This window comes from Chaetura pelagica, unplaced genomic scaffold (genome assembly GCF_000747805.2).
Source record: "Chaetura pelagica isolate M959 unplaced genomic scaffold, ChaPel_1.0 scaffold135, whole genome shotgun sequence".
Lineage (NCBI taxonomy): Eukaryota > Metazoa > Chordata > Aves > Apodiformes > Apodidae > Chaetura > Chaetura pelagica.
Window position 1 is genome coordinate 1,990,654 of NW_009953649.1, and position 15,402 is coordinate 2,006,055.

Genomic DNA, 15,402 nt, shown 5'->3' on the forward strand with positions numbered 1-15,402 from the left:
CGCAGGGTGCGGGGCGCTGGTGCCGGCAGCGCCAGGACCCGCTGCAGGGGGCGGAGGGTCAGCGCGGACCCTCCTCAGGGCTGCTGTCCGAGTGTCCGAGCCTCAGCGGGTTTCCTGTCAGCCGTAATTAGAATGTTTCCTTCCCAGGAACGTGAGAGGTGGGCTGAGGACGAGCGGGGTGTCTCACGGGCAGCCCGGCACAGACTCCGTGTAACCAGCCGCTCTGGAGTCACATCAGAAGCAGCAGTTTGTTCAGCCCTGAAGTGTATTTAAAACGCCACAATCCAGAGCTGTTTGCTGTAGATGAAAACAAGTCCGGATTTCTAAATTTGGAGCCTGTTTCCTAGCATCTGATCCCAAGAGCTTACGCACGCTCCCCCTCCTCCTATTGTTTGCCAGTTGCATCTTAGTTCATTTTCTCTTAATTTCATTAACTCCTACTCTTAATATTTCCCTAAATGTGCTCCATCGTCTTCAGCAGTATATCTCAAGTGAATTAGCCAGAAGCAAGGGAAGAAGGCCTAGTGATGGTGTGAATGAAAGCAGGGTGTCCAGATGGTGCTGGCTGTTACTGCTCCCTTGGCATGGGAAACCTTGGGCTTGATCCTTCCAGTCCTGTCTGTTCTGTGATAATCCAACAAGGATCCCCCGGAGATAAGAGAGAAGAGGGGCCCAATTCTTAGAGGAGTTACGATGCCTAAATAGTTTTTGCAAAAGGCATGGGGCAGGTAAACTAGAGAGCTATGGGAAGGAACTTGAGGCAGTAAAGGTGATCTTTGGATGTCAGAAAAACACGAGGTGTGATACTGACATTTTCAATGGGGGAAATATTAGATCCACAGTACTATCTATGTGGCAACTTTGGGGTAATTATGTTCTACAACTGTGGATGTACTTGCAAGATAAAATGTTTGTTTAAGACTAGATTTTGCATCAAAGTCAGAGATTTAAGCTTCTTTGAAAACCTTTGAAAATATCTTCAAATATCTTCATTTTGAATGGTCTTAATTCCATTAAAACCTGGCCCTAATGTAAAGTGCAGTTATGGCACGTTCTAAATAATCCTGTTGTTAAAATAATACTCTACCTATTAGAAATCTTTAATTTATTTAATTTCTTGAGTTCTTGAATTTTGGAATTCTTGAATGCTATGCCTTTCTGGCAGCTTTCCTGACTATCAACACTGGGCTTGCAAGGCAGTTTCAATTCCTAATCTGCAAATTGCTCTGTGCCCTGTTTGGTTTATTTAAAAGTCTGCCCTGTGAGTGATGGTGGTATTGGAAACAGGGGATTATGACTTCTTAGTGCAATTACAGTGGAGCTGGAGCACAAAGGAGAATGAAGTTTTATTCACACATCTGTCAGCCATGACACAGACCAGGAGAGATTGCTATATGAATATGTATGTAATTCATATTTAAATCCATTGTCCTTTGTTCAAAGTAAAAGACTACACTGGTGCTAACAAACCTGTTTGGTGTGTTAGTGAAACATCCATGTACATAGAGAGGTTTTCTTTGCAATGTGCTTCTTATGTAGCAGTTAATTCCTGAAGACATCATTGAATGTAGAACAGCTGACTAAAATTTAAGTGGATAATATTTCACCTGACAAAATGTGCATTAATGAACATCTTCTCTACTTCAGGAAGTTGCAGAGTAGTAAATCAATACTTTGACCAAGAAAAAAGTAGTTTTTATATAAATGATCACTGTTTCCCCTGATAAATAACTGAGCTTCTCTTTTTTATGTTGAAGAGGAAGAAGAATACGACAAGCCTCCACGGTGCAAGGCAGGACAAGATACTGTGCTGCAGTCACCTGTGGACTGGGTGCTTTTGGACGGCCGAGAAAGCTCAGATGACCATGGAATTGTGCAGTACGAGTGGACGTTGCTGCAGGGTGACCCGTCGGTCGAAATGAAGGTACACACACAGTCACACGTGGCCACTCCTCCGCAGATTGTTGTTACAGCACAGTTTTAAATGTAGAGCTAAAAATATTAAGTGTGTTCAAATAGATATGGCTACCAGGCACAAAAATTAGGACAACTCTACAACTTGAGCATTTATTTCATAGAACCATAGAGCAAACCAGGTTGGAAAGGATCTCAAAAGAGACTTTTGTGAGTCAGGGAGCCTAGATGAGATTATCTTGTGCCCTGTCCAGTCACATCTTGAAAACCTCTGGTGATGGCTGTTCAAAAATATTAGTTGAGCCACTGCCACCTGCTGTTGCATGTTCTGTCTTCTACTGCGAGATCCACATCTTCAGAAGGGTGACTACAGTCAGCTAGTTCTGAATGACTTGAAGCTGTATTACAACTTGAAACTGTCATAAAAGGACCACTAAGTTTGTTTATCTTCGCTTATTAATTTATTAGCTTGAAAATTAAAAGGTCAAAAAGCTTTGGTAAGGAGTTTGAATTGCCTAATACACAGAAAAGATGAATGAAGCTTTCAGAGTAGATGCTAGGTGAAAACTGGATAAAATGAACTTTTTATTATCAAGAGTTGTTAATCTGACCCATCGTAGCATTATTTACTTTAAATGGGAATTGAGTACTCTCTGAATTAATCTGTGATGAATAATATATCTAGTAAGACAAAAATTAGAAGTTAATTTTAAAAAATGAGATTCATGTTTTTATTTTTTCTCAAAGTGACTCCATAAAAGAGAGACAAGTCCTATATCCATTTAAACTTGCAAAAGTTACATTAATCTGTGTGATTTCTTTATGTTTGGGAACAGAAAACAAACATGACACATTCATGTTTAAATACTTTCCCATTGTGTTCAAATGAGCAAGGATTTCTCCTACAGATACTTACCTTGATGTTTATCCATTATAATTTAATTTTTAGAGTTGAATTAATAATTGTGATTTTTTTAAATACAATCATCAGTTACTGTCTGTAGTGATTTAGTTGCTGTCCTGAAGTTGCTGTACTTCATATAATTTATTCCTACAAAATGGTGTATGCATCAATAGCTTCAAAGGGGAATGGACTGTGTTTAAATAAGATAAAAGGCAGCTGTTGCATTTCACTTATGTACCAAAGAATAAATAGAAGGCAGAGGAGGGGGAAGGACTGCTATAAAGAGAACTTACTGTATTGTAGAAGGAAGCCAGTGGAAATGTTTTTTTTCCTGTTGTAGCTGCTTATTGCTGCTTAGATAATTTGCTTCTCAGGTTGCCACCCACATGCTGTAGCTGTGCAGCTGCATGACACTTAGAGGCAATTACAGATTGGGTTTTTTAAAATGCTGATTACCTGGAAATGTACTGTCTAGTTTGAGCCAAAGTTTGTCAGAAAGCTGATACAGTTGAGCATTTTTCAGGGCAGGACAGAGACAAAAAGGAAAGCACTGAGGTCCCCAAGAGGAGTGGCAGCTTATTCAGAAGTCAGTGACTGTTTCTCTGGCTCTGCACTGAGAGTTGGATTCCACAGCTCATGAATTCTAAATACTGTATCTGCTCTTCCAGCAGTCATGATGAAGAGCAGCAAGTGTTTTCTTAGAGCATATTTATTTCTGTAATACACTAGAGAATGAAATTCTGAGAGGTCATACGCTCTATCAGGAGGAAATCAAGAGCATTATCAGATAACTGAGTGCAGTCACATAAATAGAAAGGAAATAAATTTCAAGTTAGGAAATGTACTTACCAGAAGAGAAAAATGCATTTATCAATACACACTGCTATAAACCTAGGTCTAGGACTCTATTATCATATTTATCAAACATTTATCTCTTTAAAGTATGAAAGCAACTTTAAGTAAGCAAACCAAAGATCTTTATTGAATTTTGTTTTTAATATTAAAGGTAATCACAGAGGATTGTACCATACCTTTCAGTTGCTTATAAAAACAGCCCTGTGTGCTTCATTTGTAAAAATGCACTACATGTCCAATAAACCTGCATAGCTTTTTTGTAGTAACTCAAGTATACGTTACTGAATTCTCAGACAGCTGGAGTTATTTCTGACTGGCAATTGTCACAAGGTTAAAAAAAGTTCAACATTTACAAATACCACACTCATTTTATACAAACTTCTCAGTTGCTATTGTACTCGTAATGCCAGTTTGGTACCTCTTTTAAATGACCATAAAATAAGTTTTTTCATCAATTTCTTAATGATCTAGTGCAATTTAAGTTGTTTCTGTAGTTGTATCACAAGACTTTCTGAAACGTAACATGTAGACTATAAATTAAGTTATTTCTGGTTCAGAGCAAGGAATGGAAATTCAGCATGGGGCATGGAAAAACTCGGACCAGCATCTTTGAAACTTAGAATTGACTACATCAAAATCATACTGGACAGAGCTGGACAGCTTTATTAATAGAGAATTCTATCAGTCACATTATCATGAAGTCAAAAAGTTACCTGTTAATACACATGCTTGAGAGGACTGTCTAGACTTAAGTATTAATCTGCATGAAAAGCATTGTATAAAAGTATGCTCCCTGTTCCTAGAAGTTTATGGACAGATCCTTTATACCCTTTTTTTTAACCTCTGTGTTTCTTTAATCAGGTACCACAACCAGGAACACTGAAACTGTCTCACATCCAGGAGGGCAGGTATGTTTTCCAGCTCACTGTGACAGACACTGCAGGTCAGCGAAGCTCTGACAACGTCTCTGTGACCGTTCTGCCCATGGTTCATTCTGCAGTAGGTAAGGAAATGACTGGAGCTGCTCCCTGTGGGACAATCAGGGTATCATACTCAGAGCAAGGGTCTTGATGGAGGCAGAAATCTTGTTCTCCATTTCTAGTGTTTTGGTTTGCCCTTATTCCTTACATTATGAAATCTTTCAGTTTTGAATTGCTGTTTCAGGGTGAGGAAGTAAGCAAGCATCACTTATTTATTAGAGTAATAACAGTTTCAAGCGCTTAAAGGTTCATCCTGATATTGCTGGTAAGCATGCAGGGTTGGAAAAATGAAACACTGCCTTATGTAACAGTTCGTTGTACAGCCAGACAGCGCGTGGAACATGACAAAGCTTGTGCTATAGGGAAGACTCGGTTAAAAGCAACTAATAGTGTGATGCACAGTCTAATTATACTATTGGTCTACATCTAAAAGATGGGATCATTCCTTGTTTTAATGCATTTAAGCTTTTCATTGTAATGGTTGTTATTGAAGCCTTATGTTACTTTGGAAACTGAAACTGGAATTGACCCATCATTTTAAAACTAAGCTTGAGGAACATGAAAAAAAGAAATTAAGTCAGATTTCTGTGGCTGTCAGCGCTGCAGTTTTTAATGTAGTAACTTTTTGTTACATTGTAATTAGCAAGTTGCTAATACAGATCTGCTGCTCTGGCAGACAGTAAAGGTTAAATGGCATCATCACTGCTTTCAGCAGAACTGATGCAAACTTTGCTCTGCACCAGAGCAGTGTCTCTACAGGAGAGGGTAGTCCCAGTGGCAATAAACTGGAATTAAAAAACCTATTATGAATCTGTTTAATAATGCCTGTATTCCAGTAGTGGATGATAGAGTTGTATTAATGAATGTTTAATTCAACTAAAGCATCTAGAGAGGTTTGCCGATTTACGTATTTGCTGCTGTGGGTATCTGTGGTATCTTTTGGGTGGAGCACACAGAGGGTTTGCTACCTGTTTTCTTTTTCTAATTTCCCAAGTCCGTTTGCAAGACAAGTGCTACTGCTGTAGTTAAACAAGGCTGTGGTGCCTTAATGCAGGCCAGACCAGTGCTATTACTAGTACTGAAATTTAAGAGGTGCATTTTCTAAGTATGATTTTAGGGGTTTTAAACAGGTGCCTGTGTTCTTGCCATACTTCCCTTAGCATTGGTCAGCTTTTTAGTACATAGCAGGATAACAAGCAAAAGCTGTGACTTGCTTATGCAAATTGATTTGCTGTTACCACATTAGCCAAACACCAAATTTGACAGTGCTTGACAAAGCAATGAACTACACCACTGTTGGAAAGCCAAAAGCAGAGTTGTAAACATTTAGTAATTACAAGGTCAGAGTGGAATTTGGGAAAGCTTTGAGTATGCAAAATTAAATCATGGATACTCTTCATTTCCAGGGGAATCTAAATATTAAAGCAGGCAGCAATCAGTTCTTTCTGTTGAAGGTCACTTATAAGACTTTGTGCTCACTCCTGTTCTGGCATGTGCCGTATTGGAGCCAATAGATTTCTCATGGGAATAAATGATGAACATATTGACAGAAATAACAGAGTGGGTATGTAGTAGGAATTATTTGTTGGAGAAATACAGTTAAAAACATAGAGATGTCATTTATTTCTTTTCTGGACTGTTTCTGGTCTGTTACACGTGGGAAGATCTTCTTTCAGTTTTGGCCATGTCATGGTTTGGGCCCAACACAACAACAGAGGAACAGCCACATGGCCACTCACTCAACTCCCCCTCCCCCCCCCCATGTTGGGATGAGGAGGACAAAGCTCATGGGTCGAGACAAAGCACAAGGAAGGTTCTTCACTGATTAAGGTCCCGGGCAAAACAGCCTCAACTTGGGGAAAAAATAAAAATTTAATTTCACACAAATCAAACACACACAGGACACACACAACACAAAGAGCAGGGCTTGCATATATTACCCCACCCCTCCCTTCTTCCCGGGCCCAAATCACTTTGTTCCCAGTTTCTCTCCCTCCTTCCCCCCAGCAGCACAGGGGGATAGGGGATGGGGTTTAGAGTCAGTTCACAGGCTGGTGGTTCTTGCTGCGCCATCCTCTTCAGGAAAAAGGATTCCTTACAGTCCTTCCCTGCTTCCCCACGGGGTCTCTCCCATGGAAAAGAGTCCTCTACAAACCTCTCCTTCATCAGTCCTTCCCACGAGGTCCGGAGCTGCTCCAGCCTGGGCTTCCCACAGAGTTATGGGCTGCTTTGGGAGCAAACTCCCCTGGAGCCGGGGTCTTCCAAAGCTGTGCAATCAAGAGTCCACTGGCAGCAAATCCTCTGGCCACAAAATCCAAGTCCCCTGGCCAAGTTCACCCATCCTGGTGCCTTCAGGGAATGTTCCACCACGTTCCTCCACGAGTGCAGGGGGACAGCTGCCATCTCGCCATGGGTTGCAGGGAAACTTCTGCTTGGGCATCTTCTTCCCCTTCTTCCTCACCAGCCACCAGCACTGCTCTCTTCCACCAGCACCACTCTCTTCCCTCCAGCACAGCTCTTCTCCCCTAAGTGCTTCTCTGCTCAGGTGTTATGTTGATTCTTTTGTATGTTAATCGCAGAGGCGCATCTATTGTCCCTCTAATGGCTCCTTGGCTGTGTTTGGAGCAAGGGGGGCTTCTCAGCTTCTTATGGGAGCCACTCCTGAGCCCCTTCCCCTGCTACCAAAAAACCCACCAAACCAAATCAGAACAGGCCGGAAGAGTTTAAAGTGCTGTAGGGGTTCCGCAAAAGGTGTAAGGTGCTACAGCCTCCAGGTTGAGTATTCCTGTAGTAAAGAGATTGCCCAAATAGTGATGTGGGTTCAAGACAGAGCTGTGAGCTCAGCTTCTGTGTCTGCAAAGCATCATATAGCTGGGCCTGGCCCATATTCTGCTTTCTGCCTTGTTCATGGTACTTCTTAGCATAGTGGTACTGCAGGCTTTAGTCCTTGACTCAGTATTTTCTGCTTGGATTTTGGTAATTTGAGAACTGTTTCTCAACAGCCTGTGTCGGGGTTTGCTCTCGCTACCAGTTTATCTGTGATGATGGCTGCTGCATTGACATCACGTTTGCTTGCGATGGCCTCAAACAGTGCCCTGATGGATCAGATGAAACTTTCTGCCAGAACTGTAAGTGTGCCAGGCCACAGTGTAGAGTGTGAAAGTAACCACAGCCTGAATAACTACAGGAAAATGGTAACCCTTCTGTGGCCTCTCTCCCCATGAGCAAGCAGCTTGCACTCACCATAGAGCCTTTCATTGGAAACAGTACGTGGGAAGGTTTAATGTCTGCATACAGCAGATGCTCAGAAATTAACTCTCCGATATTCAAAGCATATCAAAACTGTCCAGGATCTCCAAATGACAGATTTTCTGCTAGAGTTCTCAACTTTTAGAAGATCAGTTCTTTACTTCCATGATGATTCTGGAAACAAGGTCCCTGACCTTGATCTGAGAAGGAGTCTGAGAGGTGTGCTTCCAAGACACCTTGCAAGAATCTGAAATACTGAACTGTGAGCACGTAGGGGAACCAGCTGATTCACCATCGTGCTCTTCACTTTCATTAGTCATCCTCAATATGCCCATGCTCAGCTGAGTGAACAAAAATCAGTGGGTGAATTGGTACGATGACTGATGACTCTTTTCATTGATCGATTTCCCTGGAGGGTTCCTGTGTATGCTCTTGCTTAGAAAGTGACAGCAGGCAATTGTTAACTTGCTATGTGTCAGGAACTCACGTTTCATCATGTGTCTGACCTGGATGAACTTTTTTAGTCCACCTCAAGGCCCGTATCACAGGGACTTCCATCAGAACTCTCCCATTTTCTTCAGTTCTATATAAAAATTACGGGTTTTGTTTATATTAACACAGTGAGCCCGGGCCGGAAGTCGGTGACACACGCAGCTCCTGGCGCTACCCAGCAAAGGACTGTGGGACTGGCGGAGAACACAGATGAGAACTTCTCTGTGGAAAACACCCTGAAAACCACTGCCAGGAATCAACCACTTCTTTCAGTGGATGCAGTCATGTCTAACCAATCGCTTTCTCAGGGACCAAAGAAACAAATCAGTGGATTTGTGCCAGGTAAGAACTGAAAGGAACCAGTTTCAATAAATCTTTTGAGGAAGAAAATACCTTGCACCTTACATTTAATTAAATTGCCTGCTGGTGCCTGGCTAAGAGTAAAAATGTGCAAAAGTACAAAATGCAAAAGAAGCTTGTAATAATTAAGTTACAATTAGGTTTTGCTTTATCGAGTTAAGTTTGGGTCTTACCAGGTGCAAAAAAGAAAGTTCAAATGTAGAAATGCTGGGAAAAGAATAGTGTCTTACAGAACGAAACATGCAGTGAGCTAAATACAAATTCTGCCACAGGTTCCACTGTGCAGACTGATGTATAAGGCTTTATAAAGCTGTCGATAGGTGCCTTTAGGAGTACATAACAAAGTACTGTTCCTGGGTGAGAATAATTGCATCTCTCTTGATGCTAATCAATGACCATTTTTTTTCCTCTGAATTAGTATCTTGATTATGATGGGTACTTTTTTCTGAAGTGTGTCTTCAGGGCAGGAGAAATCTTTTATCACTATAAAGTAGCTTAGTCCTTGGGAACAAACAGCTCCTGATCTGCAGTAATGTGGCTGCAAGTCTGTTGTGAGTCAGTGTAGTGATGTTACAGTCACCAACCCTTGCTTTAGTAAAACGCCCAAAGCTGCAGTGAAACTGCTGTATCTTTTAAGATTCTTGCTGGTGAACTATCTGAAATGACAATTCAATGAAAGCACAATTGCATGCACAGAGCCTAAGATGAGTGAAAGACCTCCCACTTCAATTCCTTCAGAGTTCAGACTGATTCTTGCTGCCCAAGATGCAGCTGATTATGAACAGCTTTATTTTCTTCTGGCAACAGAGCAGTGCGCAGTGCCCTCTGCTGCTGACTGTTGTAAAGGGCACCTCCATGGTTGGCACTTTAATGTTTCTTCAGATTCTTCAACTTTTTGTGGAGACGGAGAAGGGAGTGAAAACAACGTTCTTTAACGACTGCCTCAGTGAACGTGTAGGCAGTGATAGCAAAATCTTATCTCAAGTGTTTCCCCCTTTTCTTGCAGCATAGATGACCTTGGTGCTCCTTATTGGAATGACTTAAAACTCAGTAGTCTGCTGAAGCTCTTCTTGCTCACATAGGCCTGAGAGACACCTGATACAGGGTCACCCAAACTAAACATCAAATTGCCAGTGGGCATTCCACGCTCCAGTGGAAAGTCAGCTAGCTGCTAATTAGGTCTGGAAAACCATTGGGCTTGTGAATCCAGAAGTAAAACCAGAACTGAGGTAACCAACCTGGGCAACCTATAATCTAGAGGTTGTAACTGGAATTGCATGTGAAAGTACTTTTGCATAGTCCTTTTCTGTGTTTACCTGTTGCCCAGTAACTTCCTTGCACCATTTTTGCTCACTGCTTCTGTGATGATTGTAATAGCAGAAGCTGTTGTAATCCTTTTAAACAGGCAAGATTTTCAGCTGATCATTTCTGGTTTCAATTCTTGTGGTTTTAATACTGCTCTTTTGACAAGGCTCAGTTAGAATGTAATTCCAGTTAAATGATACTTAAGGATTTCCTTGTAGAATAGAAGGACCCAGTCCTTACTGACCCAGCTGCTCAATATTTTTAATCAAAAAAGCAGCAAACAGCTCAGCGAGTTTTTAAATCGCCTACAGATAGGTAAAAGGGTGCATGTGGTGGGACATGAAGAGGTGGTGGGTACCTGGGTCCAAAGGGCAATTGACAAAATCTGCTCCAAGTTGCTGTCTTCTCATGCAGACACTTACACTCCATAGGAGTCACATGCTGTACATTAATGAATCCCCAGAGTCAAGAGAGGTTCAAGTCCTGCCCCACAGTCTTTATGGAGTTGAAGAGACAAGCATCTAACCTAGTCCTAAAAATCCAGTCAGACCTATTAATTACATTTCTCTCAATTACTGCCATCTCAAGGAGGTTGCAAATCAAGTCTAGAAATTAGGTGCTACAAAAATGAAACACAGAAACACTGAAGCAACTTCATTAAGCCTGTCTGGAAAAGTGATCAGGAGGGCAGTAATTGCTAGACACGTATTTGAGGAGAGATAAGCAGCAAGGAACAGAAATCATACCAACTGCCTTTTAAGTTCAGCAGCTCCAGTGGCAGAAAATCCTGTTCTGGGGTGGACTGTCCTGAGACAGTGCCAGACCTGCTGCTGGTGCCAAGGCAGAACCTCTGCTTCCAAGTCACACTGTGAAGGTTTTTGCCAGACCAAGACAATAATGTTGCTTGTTGGCCTAGAGTTGACTTTTCAAACATCCAGGTTCCTGATATACTATAATAAATAGATTCCAAAACTAAGCTGGAATTATTTTAATGTCAACATGATGAAAAAGTGTCTACTTAAGATACATATTAAGGGATATGGCTTTACAGTGGCAGCACAGGTTCCAGATTTTCTCTCAACAGCACTCCATTCAGGGCCACATTTGTCTTATTTCTTAGTTGGCGTTTGCAGATTGTCATGAAATTATAAGCCAGGAAGGAATATGTGATGCTCTTAGAGCCCGTGACTGCAAGGCAGAGAAAGAGAGTGTTCATATTAAGAGTAATTTACCTAATGCAGACAGCACATGGCACATTATAGGAGGCTGCTGCTAGATGTGACACTTGATGCAGGAGCTTTCAGCTGACTTCTGAAGAGCAGAAGTTTTTCTCAAGAAGTTGCAGGACTGATGAGTTGCTTTGTTTTGTGTTTTTTTTACATTTGTTTTTATTACAGTAGTGGTTAAAATACCAATAAACACAGTCCCTTCTGCTGCTTACCTCCCTGTAAGCAGCTTTCATCTATGAGAATCCAAACAGGTGTTCAATAAATGGACCTCCTTGTCAAGGACCACCATATTTATCTTTTCTCATTTTGAAAAGGAGCTGCAATGTTTTGGGCTGTGAAATAGTTCCTTGGAGCAGGAATATGAGCTTTTTGCCTATGAGTGAAACTAGAGGAAACTTGTCCTAGAACCCATTTGCTCCTAACAGTTTCTCTGTTCCAAATTTCTCTTAACCTGCTTTCTTTACTCCTGTTTGGCGCTGACTTAGTACAAGTTTTTACGGATTTACGCTTAGCATGAAAATGCAAAATTATGCAAGTCCAAGGTGAGGACTGTTTGAAACTTCTATCTGACCTAGCAGGGCATCTGTTTGCAGTAAAGAGAAAAGCAAAATAAATAAAAAATATGAAAGTCATCAATTGTTGACAGTGGGTGAATCTTATTCTGCACTCCTGCCTTTCTTGTGGGATTTCTCTACAGCAGGGTGATGCCAGGGGAACACCAAGTCTAACTTAGAAATAACCTCCTCAGGCACTCAGGACATGGAGTCTTCTGCAACAGACTTGTGATTTACTTTTTCCCAAGCTGGAAGGCCATACATTTTCTTCCATAGTTGGGAGCAGATGCAGGAAGAGACATTTGATAGCAATAAAGGAGTCCTTTCCCTTTGCAGGCATATCTCCAGAGTGAGGTAACCCAGACTGCAGCTCATCCAAAGGCCAGCACAGCATTTCTGCATGGCTCTCCCCAGTGTGCTCTGACATCCTTTTCCAGTGAAGCTTTCAAGCCTGACTGCATATTCTGGCACTGCTGCACTTGTAAATGAATAAAGCAAAAATATATATAGTTGCAGCAAAGCACACTGGAGTGAGCAGTGGGCTGGTTTTTAAGCAGCAAAAGCCAGTCAGCAAACAAGGTCATGCAGATGGGTTGAATTCACAAGCAGCCTGAAGATTTGCAGTCCCCAGCACAGCCAACTCAAGTGTATAAATCAGCATAACAGCTTTGCATTCCCCTGGCACGGGGTCTCTGCCTCTCCCAGCCTGCCCGTGCCAGCTGTTGTGCAGTACTGTCCAGGGCTGGGATTACAGCATTTGACTGAGTGCCCAAGCCTTAGTCATGCTTTTGCTGCACAAGCATCAACAGCAGCAGCCATCACTTAGATGTCTAATGTAGGGTAGTTTGAAAGGGCTATAAATTGCAGTTTCCTAGGCACAGAATAGAAAATGAAAAGCAAGTGAAAACAAAAACCCACATAACATGCTTTATGTCAGGATCCTAAACCTGTTTGGGGAAATCTCTCCATTTTCTAGTTGATGACAGAAAGATGTTGAGCAGTACTGACTCTTTGATAGCCCCTCCAGTCCTGTAGGAACTGCCACAAGTCTTAACAAAACCCTACAAGCTTCATCAAAAGTATTGTTTTTTTTCTACTTGCCCAAAATGTTCACTCTAAACTTCTCTCCAGATATATTTGTCAAATGTCTTTACAAGCAATTGATGTAAATATTCCCTTTACTTAAACAGTAGGGGAAAAAAATTATAAAGCAGGCATGCAGATCTAGCCTTGTCATACAGGCTGGAGCAGCTGAAAGAGCTGATGTATTTTGGGAAATTCCAAAATCAAGACAAATACTAGTTTAATTTAGTTTTGGAAAGACTGGAACAGGAAGCAGCTGCTGGTTTTGGTCTCAATTGCATTTAGGCTATTTTGCACAGCTCTGATACCATACAGGGAGCTTAAAGCCAGCACAGTTTACACTTATGATTTCCTTAAGTTCCCTTTATATGCCAGAACAACCTAAGGAGCCTGAATGGGAAGGAAGGCTGTGGCTTGTTTCTAAGGCTTCTCCTAGAAGGTGAAGTTCATGCACCCCTAACCATAATGGCAGGGCAATAAAGCCTGGGAGGCTGTGTTTCACCTTAGAGTGGGGAAGTTGGCACTAACCTTATCAATTAAACAATTTAAGTTTTAACTAATGGCTGTGTGTGTTTGCTGCTGCACTGACAGGGCTGTGTTCTGCAGCGCTTTGGGTGGGAGTTACGTGTGGTGTATGTTCCAAGCTCATGGACTTAAATGCTTCCTTAACGCCCGCCCCTGTATGAAATTCCAATTACAACATTTCACGTTCACGTTTTACAGTTCTTGTAGCATAGTATGTTTCCACTGGTATTGTCACAGTTCTGAGGGCTGCCAGCAAATACATCACAGCACAGTCAAAGTGCGCTTCAGTATTTATCAGTAAAAAACAAATACAGTCATTGCATCTAAAAACATTGGCATGTTTCTGATTTTTGCGAGGGTGTTTTGGCAGATTAAGCTGTCATTCTTGCACGAAGTGTCCCCATAGCTACTGGTGTTGGGCTTTGGTGAGAAGGCAGCAGGGAGGAGTCCCAGCTGAGTTCCTCTTTTCTCCTGTGAAGCAAAACTGCAGCAACTTGCACTTCTTGGCAACAAACTACATGTTGTCTCTTCTTGTGTTGTTACAAAGCTCTGCTGTATCTTCTGTACCACACAAAGCTGAAGTGACTCCAAGTCCCTGAAATGTTTTCCCCATCTATTTTTATGTCTTCCAAGTACATAAATGCTGCATCTGTATGTCCCAGGTAACAGGCATAATTAAGGTAATTTGTGTAGCCAGCCTATGTTTCCCGCTTTACAAGGTACAAGGGAGATCAGCATAACTCAAAATGGCCTCATTTTCACACATATAGATAACTGCTTTCGTAATGTTTTAGTTCAGATTCTATTATGGAAGTTCATAAAAGAGAATTTATATCCACCTCTTTTTTCAGTGAAAAGTGACCTACTTGGGTTTGGTTGAGATGCATTGTGGTTTGCAATGGAAAACTGAATTTAAATTTTAGCTTGACTTTGACATTATTTTAAAAATTCAAGTTATACAATAAGAGTCAGAAGTTATTTAATTGCTTTCTTTCTAATGTAAGTGCTTTTACAACACTTAATACTAGTCATGAATAAGACTTCTTTAGTCACTGAACTGCAGTATTCCTTTATCTTGCTTGACTGTGCAGATAGCAGTTCCTCAGGGAAAAGAACAGATGATAAAAATGGGAAGGGCATAAGTGTGCCAAAGAGAGATCAGCTTGGAGGTGGTCATCCAGTCCCAGAAACAGGTAAGACTGACCATGTGAATTCATTTTGAATTGAATTAATTTTTCAGTTAGGTGCTATAGGTCTAGATACTATAGCTGCAGATGACTAGTCAAGGAATGAATAAGGTACATGCATATTCTGAGTTGTTCCTAACTTGTATGATCATACAGTTTACTTTTTTCAGCATGATTTGCTCCAGATATTAGCACCTAAGAGATAGACTAGCCCTATTTTTAAAGGAAAATTTCAGATTTTCTTTACCAATTTTTCACTGTATTAAATAAAGTGTAATTTCTCTTAACCTCATTGTAGGTGCTGTGTTGCCCTTAGCCTTAGGCTTGGCCATCACTGCTTTACTGCTGCTTATGGTTGCTTGCAGACTGCGTTTAGTGCGACAGAAGCTTAAAAAAGCTCGACCCATTACATCTGAAGAGTCTGATTACCTCATCAATGGGATGTATCTCTAAAAATTGGATTTAGTTCAGTTTTTTTTCCCCTTTCTCCTCTGTCCATGAACCTCTTGCCTCTATAAAAGGACCAAAACCTTTAGTTAAGTTGCAAGTGTAGAAGAAACCTATGAGATGAGGAACATGTTCTTCCCCTTCGGTGATAAAATAAAAAGAGGGTAGATGTCTGTGCTCAGGCTGCTGAGAGTAGCTCCAGTTGGTTCTTGTGCAGAAGACAGTGTGAGATGGGGACACCCCAAACTGGATGCAGGATGCCCTCACCCTCCCAGTAGCTGGGATCCCAGCTATAGCAGAGCGTGCCCCAGGGCCAGG

The 15,402-nt window shown here is 41.5% G+C and overlaps 1 protein-coding gene across 1 annotated transcript in view; it reads left to right on the forward strand.

Moving 5' to 3' along the window:
* LRP11 (low density lipoprotein receptor-related protein 11) overlaps positions 1-15,090 on the forward strand; it is a 24,299-nt gene extending 9,209 nt beyond the window's left edge. The window contains exons 2-8 of the mRNA XM_010000005.1: positions 6-123; positions 1,737-1,924; positions 4,535-4,676; positions 7,656-7,781; positions 8,524-8,736; positions 14,542-14,643; positions 14,936-15,090. Of these exons, the coding sequence (XP_009998307.1) occupies positions 6-123; positions 1,737-1,924; positions 4,535-4,676; positions 7,656-7,781; positions 8,524-8,736; positions 14,542-14,643; positions 14,936-15,090 (1,044 nt within the window). The remainder of the gene's footprint in view (positions 1-5; positions 124-1,736; positions 1,925-4,534; positions 4,677-7,655; positions 7,782-8,523; positions 8,737-14,541; positions 14,644-14,935) is intronic.
* The last annotated feature ends 312 nt before the right edge of the window (positions 15,091-15,402 follow it).